The sequence below is a fragment of the Topomyia yanbarensis genome, chromosome 1, assembly GCF_030247195.1.
Source record: "Topomyia yanbarensis strain Yona2022 chromosome 1, ASM3024719v1, whole genome shotgun sequence".
Taxonomy (NCBI): Eukaryota; Metazoa; Arthropoda; class Insecta; order Diptera; family Culicidae; genus Topomyia; species Topomyia yanbarensis.
In genome coordinates this window covers 175,696,140-175,721,555 of record NC_080670.1, presented here as the reverse complement: position 1 = coordinate 175,721,555, position 25,416 = coordinate 175,696,140, and the positions used below count along the sequence as shown (strand labels likewise).

Below are 25,416 nucleotides of genomic sequence, written 5' to 3'. Positions count from 1 at the left end.
TAACAATCAAAATAAAAGATTTCCTTTTAAGCTAATGAAGATTGGTAATCAAAATAAAAATATTATATTCAAACTAAGAGTATGCGTTAGTTGTTTTTTGATAAGAGTGAAAAACTCTTATTTTTACTAACATTTTTTTTCTGTGTGTATGCATGTGGTCTGATTGAGAAATTTCATCAGACACATGCCAGTAAAAGATGTAATCCGGTTAATTGCTGAAACTTTCTCTAAATCAAATTGAACGTCCAACGAAATGCATGGAAAAATGCAAATTAGATACATTTCTTTAAAATAAGATTCAAATTCTTTCGTAAAATGCCGCCAATTAATACTAAATATAACATTTTTTTTATTTCGAGATATTTACATGATCAAGGCACTTTTGAAACATATAGTTGGCATCCCTGCTAACAACTCCGACAGCGGAAAAGTCTCTTCGCCGCTGCAAGCGCCACCCGTTGGTACACGTAATTTACAAAGAGAATAGGGAAAGAGACGAATAGTGTGAAGCCAAAAATACCTTATTGAGCAGACCAATCGTGCAATGTAAATAAACATTACTCATGCTTGAGTTGGAGGAGATAAGTATTGTACATCTATTAAAAAAGTAATTTCAATTTTCGTCAGAATTTGGTTCAATCGTGATTGTGAGGTGCATTCTAGAGTATATGTATGAGTAAAAACAAGCTTTAGAATTATTTCATCTCTTTGTTTCGAAATGCGCATCGTTTGATAAACAAATCCAACGATCGACATACGGTTTGTTTTCAAAATATAATAGGAGTCATTTAAAGTGCTGCCTGTGGAAGCGGTTGCCAAAATTCTAGTGTTGAAATCATCATAAAGGGAGTGTTGCTGTTTTGACTGCTTTTCACTCTTCGTCTCTTTCCCTATTCTCTTTGGTAATTTACACAAACCAAGTATTTGACAACTTACGTCACCCACAGATTGCATCAACGACAGTCGACAGCAGCAGCAGCAAGTGCAGAAAGAAAAAAAGCGAATCCCAAAGAGGTTGGCAATCACAACATTACCAATTATTTTCACTTCCCTCTGTTATCGTTGCATGTGAATCCTCAGCCGCTTCCTGACGAAGCCAAATCATCCGATTATCTACGAAAGGGGTGAGCAAACGAAGAGGAAGATAACATATGTGTACAGTGTTTCAAATTCGGTGGTGTTCGCTGCTGCTTTCCGATCCAAAATATCGATTTTCGCAGCGATCTAACTCGGTTGGAAGATGTAGCTGCATGGAATAATCAGGCGTACAAAGAGAAACACATTTTCGTTCCAGCAGACAACGGGATTTTTTCGAGCGGATAGTGCTAAATGGTGAGATATTTTCGCGTCGGTTGCTTGGATGTGGCTTTAGTTCGTTCATTCTCGTTCGCAGGAAAGAAACCCGACCGGAGTGTTGCGGCGAGTGATTTTTGGGTGAACGCAAAACGTAGGCAGACAAAGCAAACTGCAGGAAGAGGATGTTTACTCGACTGAGAAATCGTGTGCTGACCGTAGTAGGCCCGGACATTCCAGCACTTCCGTCAAGCGGTGGGGGAAGCAGCGGGGGAACTCATCATGGCAGCCGTGACGGATACGATCACGGCGGAAAAGGTAATTGGAAGACTGCGCCGATGGCGAGTGTGGTTTTTTTGTGTGTTGCTCTTATCATTGCAGATTATGCCATGCTCTACGGTGGTGGAACGTGATGGGGATGTTCAAAATGAGCGTGTTTGCTATGACGACTGAACGGGCGATGGCGTGGTCAGCAACTTAATTGTAGCTAATAGATGAAAGATTGATAGCTAAACGAGACTGCATTGAAAATGAAGATGTGCAGGTCCTAATCTAAAACTAAGTATTTTTGTTACAGACTAGACGTAGAATTTTCGATTCATTAATTGGATTACTGATGACCCGAAAAATGTCAAATTTTAACGCTACAGATAACGTTGATAAAAGAAAGTTTATTTATTAAATTATTCCTAGTTATGTTTCGATCGCTTATGATTCAGCGTTTTGGTTTTAACATCGCCATTGAAATTTTTCCACCACCATCTACAGCGAATGACGGTTTACCATTTTGAAATCTCCTTCATTTTTTAGGAAATCTACCAGAAAAATTTCGTTACGCTCGACCACAGTTCTTGCAACTGTTAACGTACGACGAGTTAAAGGCGAGTGCCGACCACAACGTTCGACCGATCATCGTACCCCGGGACCTTTCACTGTTACCCTGGAATACGGGCTATGCCGAGTGCGTCAATTCGGGCAAATCAGAGTGGAACGAGGACCAAGCTGCCTTCCACCGGCAGGTCCTATCGCACCCATCCAAACAGTATCACGACCTGCCGTACACGTACTTTGGCATCTACGATGGGCATGCCGGGTACGGAGCAGCTTTGGCAGCTTCCAATCAATTCCATCATATTTTGCACGAGAAACTTGTGGATATCATCGATCTTCTAATGCCTCGGGTCGAAGGAAATGATTCAACAGCTACCGGAGCAGGAGTTGGACTCAATGCAATCTTGCCTCACCCCATACTGTTCCACAAACAAGTCTCCAAAGATGAACTAATCGTGGGCGCTTTGGAGGCAGCATTCGCTGATATGGATGCTGTCCTGGCAGAAGACCGTGACAAGTATCGGAACGCCGGAGGCTGTACGGCACTCGTTGCATTGTTTATCCTCGGGAAACTGTTCGTCGCAAATGCTGGTGATTCGCGGGGTATTCTTTGTAAGCGAGTTAGTCAAAAGAAGCTGCCCAATCTTCGACCTCCAAGCATTCACGAGGACAGCATAAATGGTGATGTAAACACGGAAGAAGAAGAAGACGACGGGTACGTCGTGTACGCTGAACCCTGCTCATTTGATCATACTCCGGAGACCGAAAGGTTAAGGCTACTGTCGGTCGGAAAACTCAACCCCAATCTGATGGGAGGCGAATACGTGGCTATGGAATATGCAAAAAAGCCGATGACTAAAGATCTTGGCACTCGCATCCTCTACCGACAGGGAACTATGAAAGGCTGGACCTACAAAACGTTGACACGGAGTGACCTGAAGATGCCGATCGTCACGGGTGAAGGAAAGCGAAGTCGCCTCCTGGGGACAATTGGTGTTACTCGAGGCTTCGGAGATCATGATTTGAAAGCGCTTGGAAGTGGTCTACCGATTAAACCATTCCTCAGCTGTCACCCGGATGTGGTTTGCATTGACCTTAGCTCGATAGAAACTGATCCCGAGGCCGACAACTGCGACGGTGACTATGGTGTGCTGGTAATGGCTACCGATGGTCTGTGGGACGTTACATACTCCCAAAAGGTCGCAAACACTGTCTTTACCACGTTGAAAAAATTCCCGACGGAGCGACACCGGTACACAATGGCCGCCCAAGAGTTGGTAGCAAAGTCCCGGGGTCGCGCAAACATTAATGGACACTGGCGACTATCGGATTCCCGTGCGGCGGCTACCGTGGACGACATATCGGTCATTGTGATCCCAGTTTACCAGTACTATCTCGAGTATCTCGAATGGAAAAGCTTGCTGCAGCGACCGAAACCGACGGCAGGGATTGTTACTGCCGCTGGGGTCCGAGCGGCAGCAACTACGGGAGAAGCTGTGGCTTCCAAATCCGATCCACTGGAGGATGTAAACGGCGTGCTCAGGGAGGCGGAAATCGATGACAACCTATTTGCTCCCGCGTCATCAGAGCTGTTACCGTCCGAAGCGACAGATGTCGTCCCAAGTGATGTCAGCTTGCCAGTGGCTGCTACCGATTAGGAGTTGAATTACTATTATTTTTTACTTAATTACGTTCCCAGAATGTATGCTTTTGGCGATTTCAGACGTGATTTTAATTTTATTCCATCATAGAAACGAAACAAACGTAATATAGTTATTAGTATCTTATAGAGTCAGAAACAAAGCCGAGATAATTTATGGAAGGATCAAGAAAATAGCACTAATATAGTAAATCTAATCTTTGAACACTTGGAAATACCGCAACAGACAACCAGTAAGCTAATGTTCGCTCATAAAACCAATAAAAATAGCAAAATAAAAAGTTATTTAAAGTCCTTACGACTGAGTGTTTTTTTACGATCGGACGGATTGGCCCACTTACAAAGACAACGGTTCGGACGCTCTCGATCGAGAGGAGCTTGTAGAACTCATGACCCATGCCGCAAAATCATGCGTCCTGCGAATTAGCGGAGCAACACCAAACCGGGCGGCTCACTGGTGGAACCCGGAAGTAGCGAAGGCAATCAAAGATCGACTAACAGCTCTTCGAGCTCTTAAAAATGCACGCCTCCCTCCTGACCATCATCGATGGGATGAGAGATCGGCGGATTTTTGACGTTTTTTGAATCGATCGGTAGGTTTTGAATCATCGCGAAAGACAAGGAGACCGGCTGGGCTGCTTTCCTGGACGGGATAAGTTTTGACTCGTCGACTGCGGAACTGTAAAGAAGGGTAAATGCCCTAATTGGCAAAAGAAGACAAAACAGCTTTACACGTTCAACGGTACCACGACAGTTAAACCCTCCGAAATTGCAAACGAAATCGGGACACTTTGGCTTAATCTCAGGGGACTCCTCCCTCCTTCCTCAAAACGAAGAGGGCCATAGAAGCTACCCCTACAGTATTCACGCCAGATGCGAGCCAGGATTATACCAAACCCTTTTCGGGTGTGGACCTCGCCAATGCGCTTAGTACCGCACAGGGCAATTCAGCCGGACTCGACGACGTCGGTTAACCCCTGTTAAGGTTCCTCGGTTGCCAACGAGCGTTACTAGACGAATTCAACAGAATCTGGGGATGCGAGCCTCTACCAGACAACTGGAGCGCGCTCATGAGTCCCCTCTCGAAGAAATACGAGAGAACTAAAAGCGTGAATGACTTCCGACCCATCAGTCTCCCTCTATACATTGTGAAAACGAAACGGAAAGAATGGTGAACAGACACATGTTAACCCTGCACCTAGGCTACCTCGGCGAAATATTAGGCGACATGCGGACATCGCTATCCTAGATCTCGCCCAGGCCTACAACACGGTATAGCGCGCCAGCTGCACCAATTGGGCATCCGCGGAAACCTTGACTGCTTCATCAAGCAGTACCTCAGCGACCGAAGTTTCAGGCTAGATATTGGAGGAAACCAATCAAACCTATTTTGGGAGACAAACGGGGTCCCTCAAGGCTCGCTGCTGGCAGTCACACTACTCCTAGTCAGCATGAACGCTCTCTTCGCCATGCTCACGAAAGGCATATTCGTGTTCATTTAGGCTGACGACGTAGTTCTTGTAGCGATCGCACTAGACTGAAGCTACAGGCTTCCATAAATGCCGTTGGCCGGAGGGCCACGGAGCAGTCAGATTGGCCTCAAACCTGCTGCCCAGCACCCAAGGCCGAAGCTTCCTGCGTTGAAACCGGCGTCCTTCTCTTCCGGCAGTCAGTGGCGGTAACCGTTCTAAGATGAGCCGCGGGGTTCGTAGCAAAAAGGCGTCAGGGGATGAAAGCCATCTGCTACAGACAGCCATGAAAGTACATACCTCACTTGCCGATATCCCTCTTCCCACAGTCGCACAGCTACATAGGGTCAACATCCGCGACTGGCCCGACGGTGTCCCAAACTTGGACATCTATCTGGCTGTATCCACCAGAGCAGGCGATCCTCCAATTTCCTCCAGATGGTCGAACACAAATACTCAAATCATCTGCACATCTAGACCGACGGCTTCTAACTTGGCTAGAATTTGGGCGTGGGTGTGAGCGGAATTGGAGCAGGTTTCGCCCGTCGTTTAAGTTCCGTGTGCTCAGCGTTCTCCGCAGAAGCCGCCGCAATCGCCCTTGCCGTTACCAACCAACGTGAAGACACCCCGACAGTGATGCTCTCCGATTCCCTCTCGGTCATCAAGGCGCTAGAATCAGGGTAGTCCAAACACTCCTACGTCCAAGCCATAGAGTAATCCTGCGACCCGGTAACTACCATATGCTGAGTTCCAGGCCACAGCTGAATCCGTCGATCCTCCAGTATGCGCAACTTGCAACACAAGACTCACGGTGGAGCACTTATTTATAAACTGCCTGGAGCTTGAAAACCTACGATTGCCCTCCTCGATTCGGGAAATACCCCGAGCAACACCGTTTGTTTACTAGTAGTTTCTTCAACATAATTAGTTGAAAAGAAGCTAGCAATCAAAAAAGCGCACCTGCAAAATCTTATGGTTATGCAACAAACCGCGGCCATTACATGTTGCAAGTGTTGCTTGGGACTAACAAAAAAGACTCAGTGTACGAAGAGGCACTAGTTGCTTTCTTGAAAGATGCCAATCTTCTCGAATCCACCTAAGGCAGACCGCGAACGGGCTAACCTCACACCATCCACCTACCACCACTGCTCAGCGGGACCTCCACCACATCCGAACCAGGTGCTAGATAGCTGTTTCGCACCTAGAAGGTAGATAGTGGAGAATTTTAGCCCAATGTTGAAACAGTTATCCAAGCAGTTGATCGACCAATAGCCGGTGGTCATTGGTGGTGACTTCAATATTTGGGCTATGAAGTGGGCAGTAGAGTAACCAACACAAGAGGATGCATCCTGCAGGAAGTGACACCAAAATGTCGCTAAAACTGGAACCGTAGATGGCGTCCATCCCCCGGTCCGGATGGAATGCCAGACGTGTCGCTGAAAGCAGTGATCCTGGTATATCCGGACATGTTCAGGATGGTGCTGCAGAAGTGTTTAGATGATGGCAACTTCTCCGAAATCTGGAAGGTACAGAAGTTTGTGATGTTGCTAAAGCCAGGGAAGTTACCGGACGATACTACCTCGTATCGGCCTATATATCTACTGGATACACTCAGAAAACTCGGAAAAGTAATCGACGACCGGGTGAGCTTCAACAATCACGTCGGCCGTATGATCGCGTACAGAAAATATCGTCAGAGGTGAACCCGAGATGATTTTTATTTATTAACAGATTAAGGCCGAAGTGACCTGTGCCGTATACAAAAGATTCCTCCATTCCACTCGGTCCATGGCCGCGCATCGCCAGCCACGAAGCTTGCGAAGGGTCCGCAAATCGTCTTCCACCTGGTCGATCCATCGTGCTCGCTGCGCGCCACGTCTTCTTGTACCGGTCGGATTGCAATTGAGAACCGTTTTCACCGGGCTATTGTCCGACATTCTGGCTACGTGCCCGGCCCACCGTAGTCGTCTGATTTTCGCGGTATGACAGATGGGCAGCAACTCATGGTTCATTCGCCGTCTCCATGTGCCGTCTTCCATCTGCACTCCACCGTAGATGGTACGCAGCACTTTCCGTTCTAAGACACCAAGTGCGCGTTGGTCCTACGAATCTCTCTGCTGGTATCATTGTCGGCGGTCACCAGTGAGCCCAAGTACACGAACTCTTCAACCACCTCGATTTCGTCGCCACCGATGCAAACTCGAAGCGGGCGGTTCTCATTCTCTTCTCGTGAACCTCTTCCTATCATGTACTTTGTCTTCGACGTGTTGATGGCAAGTCCGACGCGCTTGGCTTCTCTTTTCAGTCTGATGTAGGCTTCCTCCATCTTCTCAAAGTTTCGTGCAATAATATCAACGTCATCGGCGAAGCCAAGTAGCTGAACGGACTTTGTGAAAATCGTACCACTCGTGTCGATCCCTGCTCTTCTTATTACACCTTCCAGCGCGATGTTGAATAACAGACACGAGAGACCATCACCTTGTCGTAACCCTCTGCGTGATTCGAAAGGACTCGAGAGCGTCCCTGAGACACGTACTACGCACATCACCCGATCCATCGTCGCCTTCACTAATCGTGTCAGTTTGTCCGGGAATCCGTACTCGTGCATAATCTGCCATAGCTGATCTCGATCGATAGTGTCGTATGCGGCTTTGAAGTCGATGAACAAATGATGTGTGGGCACATTGTACTCGCGGCATTTCTGCAGTACTTGACGAAGAGCGAACACCTGGTCCGTGGTAGATCGTTCGCTCATGAAACCCGCCTGGTACTGCCCCACGAACTCTCTTGCAATTGGTGATAGTCGACGGCATAGTATTTGGGAGAGTACCTTGTAGGCGGCGTTCAGCAGGGAGATTGCTCGGTAATTACAGCAAATCCAGCTTGTCGCCCTTTTTGTAGATAGGACACACGACACCTTCCATCCACTCCTCCGGTAAAATCTCCTCCTCCCAAATCTTGGTAATCACCCAGTGCAGCGCTTTAGCCAGTGGCGCGCCACCGTGTTTTAGTAGCTCGCTTGGTATTTGGTCAACCCCAGCGGCTTTATTATTTTTGAGCCGGCTAATCTCCTCCTGGATTTCTTGGAGATCCGGAGCCGGTAGTGTAATGTCTTCCGTGCGTGCTCCCAGGTACGTTACCGTGCCATCCTCGTCGTCTGCTGCATCGCCGTTCAGGTGTTCTTTGTAGTGCTGCCGCCACCTCTGGATCAGATCCCGAGATGATCCCCATCTGCATCACCCTGGCGGAGTGTATCGAGTGCTACAATCGGAGAATCGCCAGAAACGGCAACTTGATAGCGAGGGGGCTGCAGGAAAGAAAAGGTGGACCTACCGGCTCATCCTAAACCTGTTGACGTGGTCCACGTAGAGGTGAGCTCCTGTCGGGCCACGGCTGCATCAGAAAGTATATTCATCGGATCGAGCACACAACGTCACCGTTATGCCCGGAGTGTGAGAACATCGAGGAGACACCGGAACACGTGATCTTCGAATGTCCGAAGCAGGGTTGCCAAAATTAAATCTGTATTTTTATCCTAAAAAATCTTTTCATCTGTATTTACTCTTCGAAAAATCTGTGTCGGTATCTGTAACGAATCAGTTGACTTATTTAACATTTTGGTGGATTATCTATCGTAGATATTAATTCCTGTGATTTAAATGAGTCAAGCAAGGACCTTTTCGCCATAAAAACACTACAAATCGTTCTGATATTTTGCATCCAGAAACTTGAACTTTACCGATGGGCACAATGGAAAAATAATTTTCATCTTCATTTAATGACTTTTGTTGATATATAATGTTACATACATTAAGTCGACCAATGTAGCTGTCGAATTTTCGGACAAAAAATTGAGAATTAACAAAGTCACAGAGCATTAGGCGTTTGCTGGGTGCTAACCTGAGTGTATTACAAACCTTTACCTTTCAGAATGAGCGACCACTCTCAAAAGTGAAGATTATTTAATTAGGCTATGCACGCGGACGAAGTCGACATAAATAATGACTTTTACTGTGAGCCGGGTTTACCAACACTGCCATTAAACTGTGAAGCAATGTTTGTCAACACGGCTGACAGTAAAAGTCATTTTTAAGTCGACTTTGTCAGCGTGTGCAGCCTATTTAGAGGGCTAAGCTGAGAGAGACACAGAGGAAGTATTAGTGAAACTAAGAAAATATTTCTAAAATAGGTTTGGTAACATCACTTCTCAAAAATCTGTATATATGTACATACATGCAAAAATCTGTATATCTGCACATACCGATTCTTGGTCTGAAAATGGCTGAAAAATCTGTATAAATACAGATTATTCTGTGTTTTTGGTAACCCTGGTCCGAAGTTCGAAGCGATACGTAGGGAGATGCTTGGAACGGGAGGACCAGACATCAACCCGGATAATGTCGTCCATAGAATGCTAAGCCACGTAAACACGTGTTACGCGGTTGACCGAGTGGTGACGCCGATCATGGCCGACTTACAGCGGAAATGGCGTGATGACCAGCGAGCAACGCAGGTAAACTCCCCGCCGGGGACTACTCGAGTAGACTGCGACAGAGCACCGCGTATGGGTCGTCGCTGAACTGTCCACGGCACCCTAACGCTAAGCCCGAGACAAATATAGCGAAAACAGAAGAAGAATCGGTGTCGGGAGAACTTCTTCCGCCGGGAGCTCTCCGTCGGCGTAAGCAAGATTCACCGTCGGGAACTAGACTGTATAGATCGCGACGAGACACCACCAGTTGCGGGTTGTCGGGACACTATCGCACCGAACGTCTTGCTCCACCGGATTCACCAGACCGATCTAGGAACCTGGCTGGTTGGCTCGGTTTAGGAAGAACGTCGGAGTAAGCTACGTCCATCGTCGGGGACTAGACCGGGTAGTTCGCGAACAAATCGAGAGCAGAACCAAGAAGTGGTCATAAATGGCACAAGAAGGAAGACAAAGGGATGTGACTTGTGTGTACTATCACACAATATATTCGGTAATATTGTCAGATAAATGAGAAATTTAAGAAATCCTAATAACAAACACTATTATAACTAAAGTTACCATTTTTACAGACAATCGTGGTACATATTAAAATATTTCTATTCCACATATCCTTTTTCAAAAAATCAATATTTTTGCCTTTCTCATATAAAGAAAGGCTATGCAATCACCCTAAAAATTTACTTTTTAAGCGAGGCCCGGATGGTCAAGTGTCATACACCATTCGATTCAGTTCGTCGAGATCAGAAAATGTCTGTGTGTATGTGTAAGTCATTTAAACTCACACAATTTTCTCGAAAATGGCTGAACCGATTTACACAAACTTAGTTTGAACTGAAAGTTATAACGCTCCCATGAGCTGTTATTGCATTTTTAGTTGATTCGACTTCCGGTTCCGGAGTTACGGGTTGAAGAGTGCGATCACACAGAAAATTCACATATAAACTGGTAACATGTCCTAATGCTATAATATATATCAAAAAGGGTCCAACATTACTTGAATTTGCGGGTCTGGATCAAAGTAGCTTTGATCACATTGGCCCCCTATGATGATTCTTGATGCCCCCGGGAAACTCGCCAAGTTTCTAAGCTAATATCATACCTATTTCTCAGCGAATTCTTGACCGATTTTCACAAACTTGATTTCAAATGAAAAAAAAGATACAGTAATTCTATTTGTTGCTATTGAAATTCATTCGGTTCTGACCACAGAGACTAAAAATTCATTGGAATGGTCATCAAATTACATCGATTCGCAGGTCTGGATCAATGATTGGCAATCAAACATTCTTTGAATATATTGTGTTTTTTCGATAATTTTGGAAGTCCCGGTTTACGAGCATATTTCCCAGTTAAAATCCCATCGATTCTATGGTGATGACTGAACCGCTTTTCTCAAACCAAGTCTCACATAGAAGATATAACATGCAGTTGGGTGTTGCATCCTCCACTTCCCCCCCCCCTCTTACCAGTACACCTCCCCCTTCATCACCACAACCTCCTTCGACCGCATTCCCTTGTTACCAGTCTTGCCATATGCATATCGCACACAATATTCGCTCTGGTTCTGTGCTCATATTAAACCCACACTTTGTGAATGAACTCAAACACGCTATTTCGAACATAAAAACGTGCACATGTTCGCCTGCACAACTGAACCCCATGTACGTACACGGTGTGCGTACACATCGGTTCGCGGCACCACTACATACGGGATGTTTCATGTAAGCCTTTCTCACTCTCATCGTCACTAGCGCTGACTCTTTTTGCCATGTGCGAATCGTTCTCGTGTAGGCACCCGGTGTACATACATGGATGCGTGAACTAGAGTTTGCACATCGTTCGCTTGAGTACGATGTTCGAGGCGAACTTGTACATCGAGACGAAGCATGTTTGAAGTTGAACGCGTGCACGAAATTTTGCACACAGGTACAAAATTGTCCATGTTCCTGGGAAGTCTGCTTGTTACACTTCGAGATTCGACCGACGAAATTCCGCAAGATTTCTGAGAGTGTACTCCCTACACGGCACATCAGAACGCAACCAGTCTAAAATAACACTAGCGATTCTACGAGGATCATCATCGATCAAACCGCGATGAGCAGACAAAGTAATGAGAACAGTTGAAGTGTGTGGTTCTACTGCATCCGTGAATTACAAAAGGCCTTCGATCAGGTATGTTTGCCTTCTTCAGACAGTTTCACGAGCCAGTGGGTAAAGGAAAATCGCCTCGCCGGAGGGCTTTTTATTTGCAGCTCTGATATTATCCTCCGATCGTGTGATGGCGATTGCGCACATGTGCTGACCAGCGGTATCGTACTGGTGCCACCATCTTGCAAAGAGCCACTTCGTCACAGCAAGCAAATTCGGGTCGCCAAAGAAAGTTACGAGTGTGTGTGTGAGAAATCGCGCGACAATCTACACACGAGTGTGATATAGAGCACGGCGAGGTGCAACGGTGGGTGTGGCGCTGCTATTCCACTAAAGATGGTTCTGGATTCATAAACTCGTTTATTGGTATACGGTGTGTCGGCGAGTTATAAAAATCCTGCCGAATATATCATATTAATCATAATTCAATGGAACAAAATGGCGACTTACATTTAATGTCTTTTAAGTGGACGAGCAGTCATGGTCAAGAGCACTGAGGGTAACCAGTTACCTACAGAAACTGGAGAGCACCTACCGCGTGATGTGCCTCAGAGTGATACCTGCCTACCGCACGGTATCACACGATGCATCCTGTGTGATAGCGAGCATGATGCCAGTCGGGCTAGTCATTCGGGAAGATGAGGAGTGCTTCGAGCTACGTGGAAATAGAGGAGCCCGCGAGCGCACCAGGGTGACCTCGGTCGCCAGATGTGAGCGTGAGTGGGACAACTCCTCGAAAGGTAGGTGGACCCACCGGCTGATACCTAGCATATCGAGCTGGGTGGGAAGACCCCATGGGGAAGTTCACTTCCACCTGACACAATTCCTGTCAGGCCATGGCTGTTTCCGTCAGTACCTCCACAGGTTCGGGCACGCGGAGGTCCCAGTCTGCCCGGACTGCCCAGGTGTAGACGAAACTGCCGAACACATACTGTTCGTATGTCATCGGTTCGACGTCGAAAGAAGAGCAATGCTTGACGTCTGTGGCTGGGACACAACCCCTGATACCCTTATTCAGCGGATGTGTCAATCGGTGGAGAAGTGGAACGCAGTCTCGGCTGCTACCATCCAGATTGCCAGTAGGCTACAGGTAATCTGGCGAACCGAGCAACAGACGACGGGCACGGCTAACTAGTGATTGGTTAGCTGGAGCGAAAAAGGCCAAGCGCAAAAAAGGGAGTGAATGGTCTGTTCATGCTGAGGCAGGTTTGGCGCAGCGACTGGCAACCGCGTAAGGGGTAAACCCAGCCACCCCGAAGCAAGACAGAAGAGTGAGTGTATAGGCGTATAAGTGGACTGTCTTATGCCAAGACGGGAGGGTCGTGGCGTAGTATGTTGGGACTTAGCTATCGATGCCTCATGGCGTGGCAGAGGAGTGAAAGGGTGAGCATCCAAGTCAGTCTCACACTGCATGTTAAGGGTGAGCATAAAAGTCAGCCTCATGTGGGAGTGTTTGAGAGTGAATCAAAGTGTGATTGAGAGAGCACCCAAGTAAGCCTCATACAGGACGTATGAACGCGTGAGTGAGAGTGAATGAGTACACTAAGTACAGCCATCCCCCCAGAAGTAATACCGAGAGGTAGTTCCTGGGAGGAACGATGGCGGAGCCCAATGGAGTTCGGTCGGTATTAATGGCAGCGTCACCAATCAAGCCCGACACGCCCCCAGTGCACCCCGTGTGGTAGATTGGACCCTACCAATAGCACGTGTACTGAGCTAGGACGTAAAGGTCTTCTCCATTGTAAAAAAAAGCCGCATAACCGAGGCCTAGGAACCGAAGGGGCGCAAAGCCGGACATAAAATAAAATTGGCAACGCTAGCAAAATGTAAACACAACTGAACACTCCGGATGAACCTATCGTCAATTGACATTTCGACGAGTTTTGAATTGAGCCAATTATTTGGGCCCCAAGATCGGAGTGTTAGAGAGGAACGCAAGCGACGTTTCGAGAAGGTAGGGACTCTTTAAAATGGGAGATCAAGCTGAGCAAGCCAATTGCCATAAGTAGCTGTTCTGAAAAATATACCTGGGGACGCGTACTGAGTCGACATGACGAAGATGAGTCCGTCGACACCAGCTGAAATATACCCGGGTAAGCTAAAGATAATCGTTTACGGTCTTTTCCCGAAGCACGTTTCATCTACCTGGTCACCGACACCGTACGGCGAAGAAAAAGGAGGTAACACAGCCGAGTGGCAAACGACTAACGAGAAGCTCAAAGAAGCGTCGAAGTGACTAAAATCAAAGCAAACCCCCGGTCCGAATGGAATACCGAGCCAATTCTCGTGGATTCAAACACCATACAACCCCATAGAGATACGCTGAACATGGTCCGCGCTAAATTTTACAACCATCAAAACACCACAAAATGGTCTTAGAAACTCATAAATGCACCAGAATATGGTTTTTAAATGGGATCTTCCAGACCATGGTGATGATATTTTCATGGGTTGAACCCATTCCAAACACTCAAAACACCATGCAGTGGGGGTGAATTTGAACCATGATCATGGGGGCATTATGTGCTTTTCATTTGCTCGGGATACCAAACGTGGCACTGAAAGCAGCGATCCTGCCATATCCGGACATGTTCAGGATGCTACTGCAGAAGTGTTTAGATGATGGTAATTTCCCCGAAATGTGGAAGCTACAGTGCAGCGCTGCACAGATGAATGAGCCAGATTCTGAAGAGCTACTTACAGAGTAGAGCATTGCTGTAAGAGACGAACGTTTCTCAGGGCTCCATTCTCGGTCCAGCTCTTTGGAACGGGATGTACGATGGAGTTTTAACACTGCGGCTGCCCGGGAAAGTGAAAATCGTGCATTTCGCGGACGACGAGACACTTGGAGAAATGGTGGTGTCGGTGACGGAGACAATAGATGTGATCGAGAGCTGGATGAACGGGCTCAAGCTGCAAATAGCTCACCACAAGATGGATGTGTTGTTGCTCAGCCACGGAAAAAGGGTTCAGCGGATACAGATCACCGTCGATGGGCACGTGATTTCATCGAAGCGTGCGCTGAAGCAATTGGGAGTGATAATCGACAACTGGTTGAGCTTTAACAACCACGTTGATTACAGCTGCGAAAAGTTGGTCTGTTATGTAGTGTTTCGTCATCGATACTGTGACATGGGGTTCCTGCCTGGGGCGCGGCGCTGAAAACCAAGCGGAACCACGAAAAGCTGAACAGGACGTTCCGGCTGGTGTTCGTAAGAGTTGCTATTGCGTACAGAATAATATCTTCAGAATGCGTTATCGCCCCATCTGCATCATTCTGGTGGAGGATATCAAGTGCAACAAACGCCAGAAACGTGAGGAAGATGATGACGATTCGACGGTGTGGTGGCAGCAGGAATGGGACAATACAGAGAAAGGAAAGTGGACCTACCGGCTCATCCCAAACCTGTCGATGTGGGTTAATAGAAAGCTCGGAGAAATGACCTTCCACCTGAAACAGCTCCTGTCGGGCCACGGCTGCTTCAGGAAGTATCTTCATCGGTTCGGGTTCGCAACGTCACCATTGTACCTGGAGTGTGAGAACGTCGAGGAGACACCGGAGCATGTGGTCTTCGAATGTCCGAGGTTTGAAGAGACGAGCCGGGAGCTACTTTAAACAAGAAAACCGGTCATCAACCCTGATAATGTACCCTACAGAATGACAAGCGACGTAAAGACGTGAAACGCAGTCAACAGTGTTATGATGTAGATCATGACCGTCTTACAGTGGAAACGGTGTGAAGAGCTAGATCCACCGCCGAGGACTAGTCGAGTAGACTGCAACATAGCACCAAGTATGGGTCGTCAAAACTCCAGCGAACCGGACGCCACGTTCCATCTGGAATTGCCAGACCAACCACGACACCCCACCGGTTATTTCGATTGAAATATAGCGAAAACTAGAGAAGAATAGGTACTGGGAGAACTTCTTTCGCCGGGAAACTCTCCGTCAGCGTAAGCTAGATTCACTTCACTGAGTAGACCGTGACGAGACACCATCAGTCGCGGGTCATCGGGGCACCAGTGAACCGGACGCCCTGCATCACCGGGATCGCCGAACTGATCGCGGCACCTAGCTGATTGGCTCGGTTTCGGGAGAACTTCTCTCGCTGGGGAACTCTCTGACGAAGTAGGTCAGGTCTATCGTCTGGGACTAGACCGAGTAGTCCGCGAAAAAGTCGGAGAGCTGAATGACTCATCAAGGAAGTAGTGCGAAATGGCACAAGAAGAGATCTAAAGGGCTTAAAGAAATTGCGGTGCTAAATGGCACCGGACATGTAGCCAAAGGGCTCAAGAAGTTGTGGTACTGACACCAAAGAAGAATCGGTATCGGGGGAACTTCTTTCGTCGGGGAACTCTCCGTCAGCGTACAGTCAGATTCACCGCCGGGAACTAGAGTGAGTAGACCGCGACGAGACACCACTAGTCGCGCCGGGGCTCCAGCAAACCAGATGCCCTACTCCTCCGGAATCGCTGAGCTGACCTCGGCACCTGGCTGGTTGGCTCGAACTTCTCTCGTCGGGGAACTCTTCGTCGGAGTAGGCTAGATTCATCGTCAGAGAATAAAGTGAGTAGTTCGCGAACAAGTGGGAAGCTCAACGAGGAAGTGGTACTAAATGGCACAAGGGAACCGTAGATGAAGAGTACTAATTCTTGACCAAGGCTACCTTTCCTACTACCATATAGAAATTGCTATTGTGTGGACGGTTGAAAACTGGATTGGGTGTCGACGATGGGTGCTGTAACCTCTTCCCGAAGTAATGCCGTAGGAATCAGGTTTCGTGTAAGAGTAGTTGGATTAGCGGGTCGGGTGACTACCCAAACCCGTTCCCTGAGTTGTTGGTATTAGCTAGTATTGTATAAATATAAAAAATATTCAAATCCCTATCCCCTCCCCCGAAGGATTTTCTGACTGCGCCACTGGTTACATTTCATTAGCGTGACGGCAAATAATGGTAAAATTCATTCCCAAACGTGGCCTATTAGGTGGCAAAGATCTGTCTGACCACCTTTTTGCTCATATCAGTGGGACGTTTAATAGACCACTACATGCGGGATGTTTCATGTAATGCAATATGCATATCAGCGCGGGAAGTCTACTAACACCCTGTTGCACAATGTTGTCCATAACATTGAAAAAGCTTTTTTCGCAAAAGCAATCAAAGCTTAGGAGTTTCTCTTACCATTCAGGTGCCTTTGATAACCTGTGTTTCGAATCCATTTCGGTAGCAGCTTGTGGTCATGGAATATCTTTATATATCACGAATTGGATACACGCAATGCTTAGCAACCGACGTCCAATAGATTGTGGTGTCAAAAGGTTATTTGGGATGAGTATATCCTTGCTTACAGTTTTCTTTTTAAAACTTTCAATGTGAGAATTTCTCACCGCGAGAAATGGCTATCTGGTCATGGTCTCTTTTACTCAATCTTTTACTAACAAGAATTTTTTATCGCTGTTCGCCGTTACGATGTTCATAATTTTAGGAATCTAGTGAGTCTCCAGATGCCCAGACGCTTAGAGATTCCTAAAATCTTGAATAGCATGCGAATTCCAGCACAATTTTTAATCGAATAATTAATCATGCTAACAATGTCCTAGTGATAACAAGTGTCGGACTAACATTCCTTCTCTTTCCTGCTGCGATTAATCAATAAAAAAAACTTAGGTTTACCAGAAGTTGAACATTGAACAATAATTTGTTAGTCCCAGGCATAAGTATTTATTGACTCTCTGTGCAATTTCAGATAGCCCCAATCAACACCGGAGTTGCAAGCAACGGTGGTCGTACAAACACAAACTAAATCCCTGTTCTCTATGACAGTAATTTTCCAACAGCGTGTATCAATGTTATTGAATTAAACGTATTTTCCTAATGATATAGCATAACGAGTGGGTAACCGTTTTCAAGAAATTTGCCCAAATAATTACGACGGAGCAGCCTCCTAAAGCAGATAATATCACTTACCTGGAACAAAGCTTGAGCGCCGAGTAGTACACGGAGAATACACTGACGAGAAAGTGTAATGCCAGCGTGACTAGCAGCCCGGAACCGGCGGTCACTGCGTACCAAATGGACTGTAGCAAAACAAAAATCATAGTGAAAAACCGATCAACTAATTCAAACTCTGTTACTCACCTCGTCTTGCTGAGCCAGGTTCGCGTCCCGTACGGCACCGATCCCGGTCAGAGCTAGGCCGAGCGTGCTGGACGCTACGCAGATTAAGTTCACCGCCAGGAACCCCGTCTTGGCCATCTTGACATTCATCAGTCCGAGGGAGCCGGCAATTCCGGCAATGGCACCACACCACAGACCCGTACCGGCAAGCGCCAGGGACGCGTTCCGTGCCAGCACCAGACCACCGAGGGCGGCTAGTGCAATGGCAAACAACAGCTGCATTACTCCGAGCACCACCGTTGAAGGGAGGCTATTTTTCTTCGAATGTGGAGAGCCCGGCGGAAACAGGAAACTGACCAGAGAGGAATTTCCACCGTTGGGAGAATAATGATCGGGGCCGGCTAGTTTTAGATTCGCTGCAGCCGCTGCCGCTGCTGCCTTTTTCTTCTGCTTCGCCGTCATCTTTTTGTCAACCTTCTTGGTCTCCTTTTTATTGCACTTGTTGCCATCTGTACAACCTGCTTTGGTGTCCTTACTACTAGTGTCGCTGGTAACCCGCATCATACCGCTGTTGTCGGTCAACAAAGTTTTGCTACCGTCGGACGGCATCGTAGCGCCTCCGCTCAGTTTGTCAAAACATCCACTCCCGTCGGTTGTCGGGGTGATCGGTATCGCTGGCGAAGCGTAAAAATGTCCCGTATCTGGATAACCGTCATGCTTCGAAATGATCGAAATCTGTGAATCCGTCAGGCTGTTTTTCGCGTGACTCGAATTAATGTTTTCGAACACGGCTCTGGTCGAGGAGAGCAACTCCTGCTGCTTCTCCTCGTCCATTGTGTCACCCGCATCGAGCCGGTCGATGAGCGACACGCTCGTGTTCAGTTCCTCAATTTCTTTCCGTATCTCGAGCTCTAGTTGGTCCATCCCGGGGCAGGGTGATTCTGAATGGGCGCAGGGGGAAAAAGGGGGGACGGTGCTGCTATCGTGCGATCATAGAGTCGGCTGGGGCTGCAATGAAACCAGAACAAATAACAATTAAACTACATATTTATCAGTAACAAGAAGACACACTGATCCATGCTCAACCAAAATGACAGCATCACCTCAAATTTCTGAGAAACGCCGCAAACGGTTGATTACGAAACACTGTAATTTCAAACTGGGGTGCAGAAAAGTAAAGTGCATTTTTATTAATAAGATGAGCAAGCTATACAATCGGTTATGACCCTACTTAGCTCACCCCAGTCAATGCACTTTGATCGGGCATACCACGGAAATAATCGCATGTCGAATCGGCCATCTGGTGGTGGTAGTGCACAAAACATATCGATTCTCATTGGCCGCTCTAATTAAGTTTTCTTTTCCGTGCAAATTAGCCCAAAACAAATCCCCAGCTCTTTTCATGAGCCACATAACCAGCGAAAAAGGAGAGACAGAGAGAGAAAGAAAAAAACAGTTGAGTACAATACTCCCCGACCAGCGACGCTCCGATCCACACCCATGCTTTCGCGTCGCGATCGCACCATCAGCATATCGGCATGGCCGAGGCGTAACCAAAGCCAACTGGTGCAGAGCGTACGTCATTTTGCGCGCCGGGCAACGGTTGCTTCGATCGGTTTGCCACGGCGAAGATCAACGTTGCTTGAAACAATGAAACTGAGCACGGAAACAATATGTACGCATCAGGTTGATTCCCGATAGATGATCGCTCCTCCTCACATACCAGATGATGGCGATTTTCCGCCTTCGAAGCCGAACGCACGCATGCCGTGGCTTAGGGGGGTTGTGTAATTACTGCGGATCTGGAATTACCTACATTTGGAAAATTAGCGCGCTACCGTTCAAAATACCCATGTACGATATGTGCCGTTGTTTTCCGGCGGGGTTGCTCGTCGGTTCAATGGAGGTCACTACCGGTGATGATGATGATGGACGCGAGCCAACCACCGAAATAGGCGCTAATTGTCGATGCCGCTGTATGTACAATGATTGATGCGTAGAAGTGTCGCTTGATCGAAGAAGCACTCCAATTGGACGCCGAAGGTCGGTTTAGAAGCATCAGATCATGCTATAATCATATGGGAAGGCCGAAATTATCATGCAAATCAGCTCGGGTTTTAGATTCGCTCGAATAACAAGCATATGGACGGACTTTAAGTACCTAGATCATTATGAATACGATCATTTGGTGGACGATTCATCAGTGAGGCTAAGAACTAAAACCAGTCTATTCGAAAATGAGACTGAAGTACGAATAGGCGACTCCAGCCCGAAGTAACTGCCTAGTCCCGAGTGATGTCCGGGAAGCAAAGACAGAAAATCTGGTTTGATGCGATAGAGCGAAAACGAACGCCTGGCACGATGCAATTTTTTTCCCAAAAGGGACAAAATTGAATTAAACCAATTAGTGCATAAAGAGCAGGTGTTTAGTTTCATTTTTTCCTTTTGGGAATACATATTACATACTGAAGAAATCAATTTTATTATCTATTTAGAAAACTTAATTTCGTATTTTAGGAATTCTTTCTCTAGCACGGCTCATATGGCGTGGCGAATAAATTGACAAATTATACCGTTCTTGCCTCAAATAATTATTGTTTAGGCTCTTCTGATTTTCAGACAATGACTTTTGTCGTAGATTATTTTGTATCAAATACTGCGTGGGGAAAGTTTTTGTTTCGTGAAGTCGATTAGTAGTTGCAAAATCTCGAACTTACCTTACCTTACAAGTTACAACATGCTGGGCCGCTGAGAGAGGAGGGGGGACGGGGTGTTTCCCCCCGGGCCCGGAGTTGTGGAGGGGGCCCGGTCTTTGAACAGAAAGAATGATTCTGTCAAATATTATTTCAATAGCAATTTATTTGAAAATTGAATAAAAGTTTTAATATTGGCATTAATTTCCTCCAATTTCTATCATAAAGTTAATCGTAAGTTATATCATGTACTTTATACTGCACGAAAGAAAACTTTGAAACTTAGAACTCAAGAACGATTTTAACGCGCAGTGGGCAAAAAGACATAAAACCTTTTTTTGTAATTTTTGACTGAAATTTATTTTCAATTTTATACTTTACTATAATTATCTCATGAATTTTATCTATGTAAAAAATTCTCAAGTGTTTTTGAGTACCGGGCTCTCGAAATTGATTTTGATTCGCATTTTACAAAATAATTCAAATTTTGCAATCTATGCATCGGTTTCAAAAACAGTGTTGTTTACTTAAGCTATACGGTTAAAATAAAATCATTAGTCCAAATGCGATTTCTTCTCTTTTCAGGACGATTTGTAGCTTCCATTTCCACTTATTTTAATCCATCGTAACTGCTAAATGAATCACAAAGAAATCTATTAGTAAGAAGAAGAAAACTCAGTAATTTTCATTTAGAGTGCTCTATTGGTCAAAGAGGACTTGAGAAACGAATTCTGAATAAAGAACACGAAAAACTACAAATAAAACGAATCATAGTAATATTTTCGTGTTCGCTTGGAAAATATTATTTAAATTTAAATACGAACCCTAAAGTTATTTTTCATCCATAATTTTCTCAATTTGATTTTTTTTTTCATTTTTTTGCATTTCGTCGGAGAAATTCTATATTCTTCATATAATCTAGAGTTTCTATTGTTTTAAATTTTTTCTCTTTCAATTGTTTCATATTTGTTTTTTTGTATCCTTCCATTTCATCCAGATTTTACATTCATTGTTTCATCTTTTCATGTTTTTTCATATCTTTCATTTTAGCTTTCGTTTAATTTGTTTCTTTTTCATTCGTTTTTTCAATTGATTTCATTAAACTGATTTTGTTTATTTCACTAAACGTCTGTTTTCTGCTTTTTTTATATTTTTCAAAAAACCTTTTTTAGTATTTCTCTTTCCGCCTTTTATCCATATTTTCCAATTTAGTCCTCTCTCTCTCTCTGCTTGAAAAATCATTTTTCATTTTTTTTTTTCGTGTCATGATTTTTTTCTGTTTTGAGATTTATGCTTTTCTTTTTTGTGTATTTTTTCAATATTTTCCTAATTTTCTTTAATTTATGTTCCATTACCTTTATCATTTAACTTTTTTACCCATTTAAACAATATTGAATTCCATGTTTTCTATTTTGTTTTTTTTTCATTTGAACATTTTTCCCATTATTTTATTTTCATTTATTGTTTAGATTTTCTCTTATTTTTCTGTAAGGTAATATAACTAATTTTCCCATTTCTTCTAGCATTTTCTTTTTTGACAATTTAAATCATTTTGATTTTACATGTTTTCTATGATTTTTCTTTTGTCTGTTTTAGGGCTCTTTCTACTTGTTCCTGTTTTCTATTTCTTTCTTTAATCTATTCCGTCCAATTGTTTCAATATATTTCAAAATGAATACACTTAAAAATAATAACTTGTCTGGGGGTGGGCGTATCGTAGTTGGTAAATCGATTGCCTTGTACGCACCTTGTAGCGCACCTGGGTTCAAGTCCCGACCCCGCACATAGGGTTAGAAATTTTTCATAAGAGATTTTTCTAACCCGAAGAGGCGAATGACCTTAAGGTTAAAACCTCTATAATCTAAATAAAAATAATATTTTTTTTGCTGTTTCATTTCTCTTTCTTTTGCCGTTTTTCCCGTTTTCAGTGCTCATGATTTTTTTTTCATTTTGAAGTTTACTCGGTTTTTCACTATTTTAACCATTTTGCAATTTTTTTCTATTTCTTAAATTTTTGTCTAATTTTCTTTTTCATTTCCTACGTTTAAGTTGATTGTTTCGATTGTTCAATCTGTTTTATTTTGGTATTTCTTCAAATTGTTTACATACTTTCAAATTTTAACTTTTCCATTATCTTAATTTTGTCCTGTAGTTTCTCCGCTTTGGTTTTTTTTCTCTATTTTTGATGCTGGTGGGTTTTTTATTAATTGCATATTATTAAAATTTTTCCAAATTTTATAGGTCGTTTTTTAGCATTCTCGTTTTGTATCATTTGATCTTTTTTCTGGTTTGTTCCTTTTTTTGTTTTTCTCTCTTTTAATTCTACCTCCATTGAATGTTTCTTTTGTTTTGTCTTTAATTTATTATAATTCCATTTGGCTACTGTTTTCACAATTTGTACAAGGTTTTAATTAAGAGTTTTTCAATAATATTTTACGAAATATATAAATGAACGACTCGCAAAAATCACTTGAATAAGTTTTCCTTGAAACCAAAAAAACTACAAGGGGCCTATGGGGTTGCACGAACTGTAGACGTAGGACTTTATTACATAATGTAAGATATTTATTTTCTTAATACATTTAGAGTAATAATAGGCTGAGTGAAAATGAATCACGTGAAGTGAAAATGAATCAATGAATTGATCGAACGTAAATAATAAACTTTCGTTGTGCTTTCTATCGATCCGCGTAAATTTGTTGCTAAGAAAGTTTTCGTCTTTGCGCAACGAAAGCACAGATTGCTATCATGTGTATCGAAAAATGTGCGATAAATTTCCGAAAAATCTGTGAAAAATCACAATATTTCCAAAAATCTGTGAAATTTTCATTAAAATGTCAAAAATCTGCCATCTGTGAAAATAATCTGTGATAAAAAATTGTGAAAAAATCAGTGACACTACAGAAAAATGTGTGAATATGGTAACCCTGCTAACAAATTAGATATACCTCGACATTCGTCTCAAACATTGAACCCAAGCGCACAAAGCAAAATCAACGATGATGATGATGATGATGGGTAGAGCGAAAGGGACAACTAGTACCACGACACTATGTTAACCGTGTTTGCAAATGGAGCTCGATTGTACAAGAGATTTTGTGTACGAATAATTGTGTTCGAGATTGTACATAAAAGTGTGCTAGAAACAAGCATAACACAAAAGAAACATAGTGTTTGAACGGACAAGTTCAGCTGTGTATTGGACGGCACTGGGTAGTGTACCTCCACAGCGAATGTAACGGGCTTCTAACTCAGCTACACCGGCTGTGAAAACACACAGCGCAGTGATCTGCTCCGCCTTCCGTTCAACAGGCAACTGAGCATGTCCGGCCAAATCCGTTCTTTAAATATTCGATGATGACTTCATTCATAGAAGCGTAGCGCGCTAGGTACACAAATCTGTCGTACTGGACTTGGGAAGCGCTATCTTCTGTGTGTAAATGCGCGATATTTTGACTAGGTTGTACATTATTTAAATTTTTAATGCTATGATATCAAATATCTTTGGGTTTATCTATTGCATTCTTTTCTTAGAAGTATTTCGGGGCGATATGCGAAAAAAAATTGAAAATTTATCGTGAGATGGCTGAATAATATGCGTTTAAAATTGCACCACTTTTCGGTACAAACCATTTTTGTAGATTTTGCGAAGTCCACCCCCCATATCGAAAACAAAGACGTAGTCCTACGTCAAAAAGTCAGCTACACTATCGATCAAATGAGATGTTGTATTTTCAGAAGTGGGCGATGTTGTAGTGCACTGACTTATGTGTTGTTTCGTTAACGAATTCTAGGTGAAATCATACATGGATAAATACATATAAAAATATTGATAAATCGGCTACTTTTAAAGCTACTATAAATTTCGATATCTAAAAGGTTCTACGATCAAAATTTGGTCGACTTAAACTTGACGCATTTTTTTTGAACGATATTCAACAAATTTGAAAAACCTTCATTTGCCTGCGTGCAGAAAGATGCCCATTTTTAAATTGTGTTATTTGCGGTACCAACTAGCTTCTAGCTTACCGCTATAAGGGTACACTCCACAAAAGTTTCTATCCACTATACATAATAGGAGAGAACTAGTTTTTCCATTAGATTTCGAGTTTAACAGTTTCTGTGTTCGAAAAATCTACAATGATGTAGGGGCCCTTATGCTGAACCCACCGGGCCCATAATTTCTCTTTACAGACCTGACAACATGACATCTATATTCTATATATCTATAAGTTCAAGAAGTTCTAAAAAAGTTTCGGGCATTCTGCGGCCAGTCTGAACTTGCATGCCATTAATTTTATACACACAAAACTTGGCCTATTGAATCTGTAGAGCTGGATTCTCGGAAGGGCTCCCTGTGAGAAACTCTCACTACAATTGCCCCGACGAGACGGCAATTGTCAAACAACCAAAAACCACGCTTAAGGCCAATTACAGCGGGCCGTGAGTCTGCTTGTGATATGTAGTGAGCGGTACAAATATGTGACGACTTTGTGATTACGTGGGAACGAGTATTTCATGTTTCATGTACGCTTGAGACCGCGTATATAAATTTAGAAGTGCTAAAACGTTCACTTAATCACCGGTGTGTTTATGTGTTTGCGAGATGTCAGACGTTGGTGTGCATGGATAATCGCGATAACATGTTCGCCTTTGTGAACAGGTTTGTATCATCGCGAAGAGCTCGAACGTTTGTATACGCACGTGTTCG

General features: G+C 44.3%; 2 protein-coding genes across 4 annotated transcripts in view; one reads left to right on the top strand and one right to left on the bottom strand.

Moving 5' to 3' along the window:
• LOC131682195 (uncharacterized) overlaps positions 1-25,416 on the bottom strand; it is a 75,670-nt gene that overhangs the window by 18,917 nt on the left and 31,337 nt on the right. For both annotated transcript variants that reach the window (XM_058963523.1, XM_058963516.1), the window contains exons 3-4: positions 18,034-19,020; positions 17,863-17,972 (exon numbers count right to left, since the gene is read on the bottom strand). In XM_058963523.1, the coding sequence (XP_058819506.1) occupies positions 17,863-17,972; positions 18,034-18,936 (1,013 nt within the window). In that variant the 5' untranslated portion in view covers positions 18,937-19,020. The remainder of the gene's footprint in view (positions 1-17,862; positions 17,973-18,033; positions 19,021-25,416) is intronic.
• Positions 909-4,082, top strand: LOC131682191 (protein phosphatase 1H). 2 transcript variants are annotated; one of them, XM_058963502.1, is made up of 4 exons: positions 909-1,014; positions 1,081-1,332; positions 1,394-1,611; positions 2,104-4,082. In XM_058963502.1, the coding sequence occupies exons 3-4, from the start codon at positions 1,479-1,481 to the stop codon at positions 3,780-3,782; spliced, it is 1,812 nt and encodes a 603-aa protein (XP_058819485.1). In that variant the 5' UTR covers positions 909-1,014; positions 1,081-1,332; positions 1,394-1,478; the 3' UTR covers positions 3,783-4,082. The 2 variants fall into 2 exon arrangements, with proteins under 2 accessions (XP_058819485.1, XP_058819475.1); XM_058963492.1 differs by having other exon boundaries at positions 936-1,332.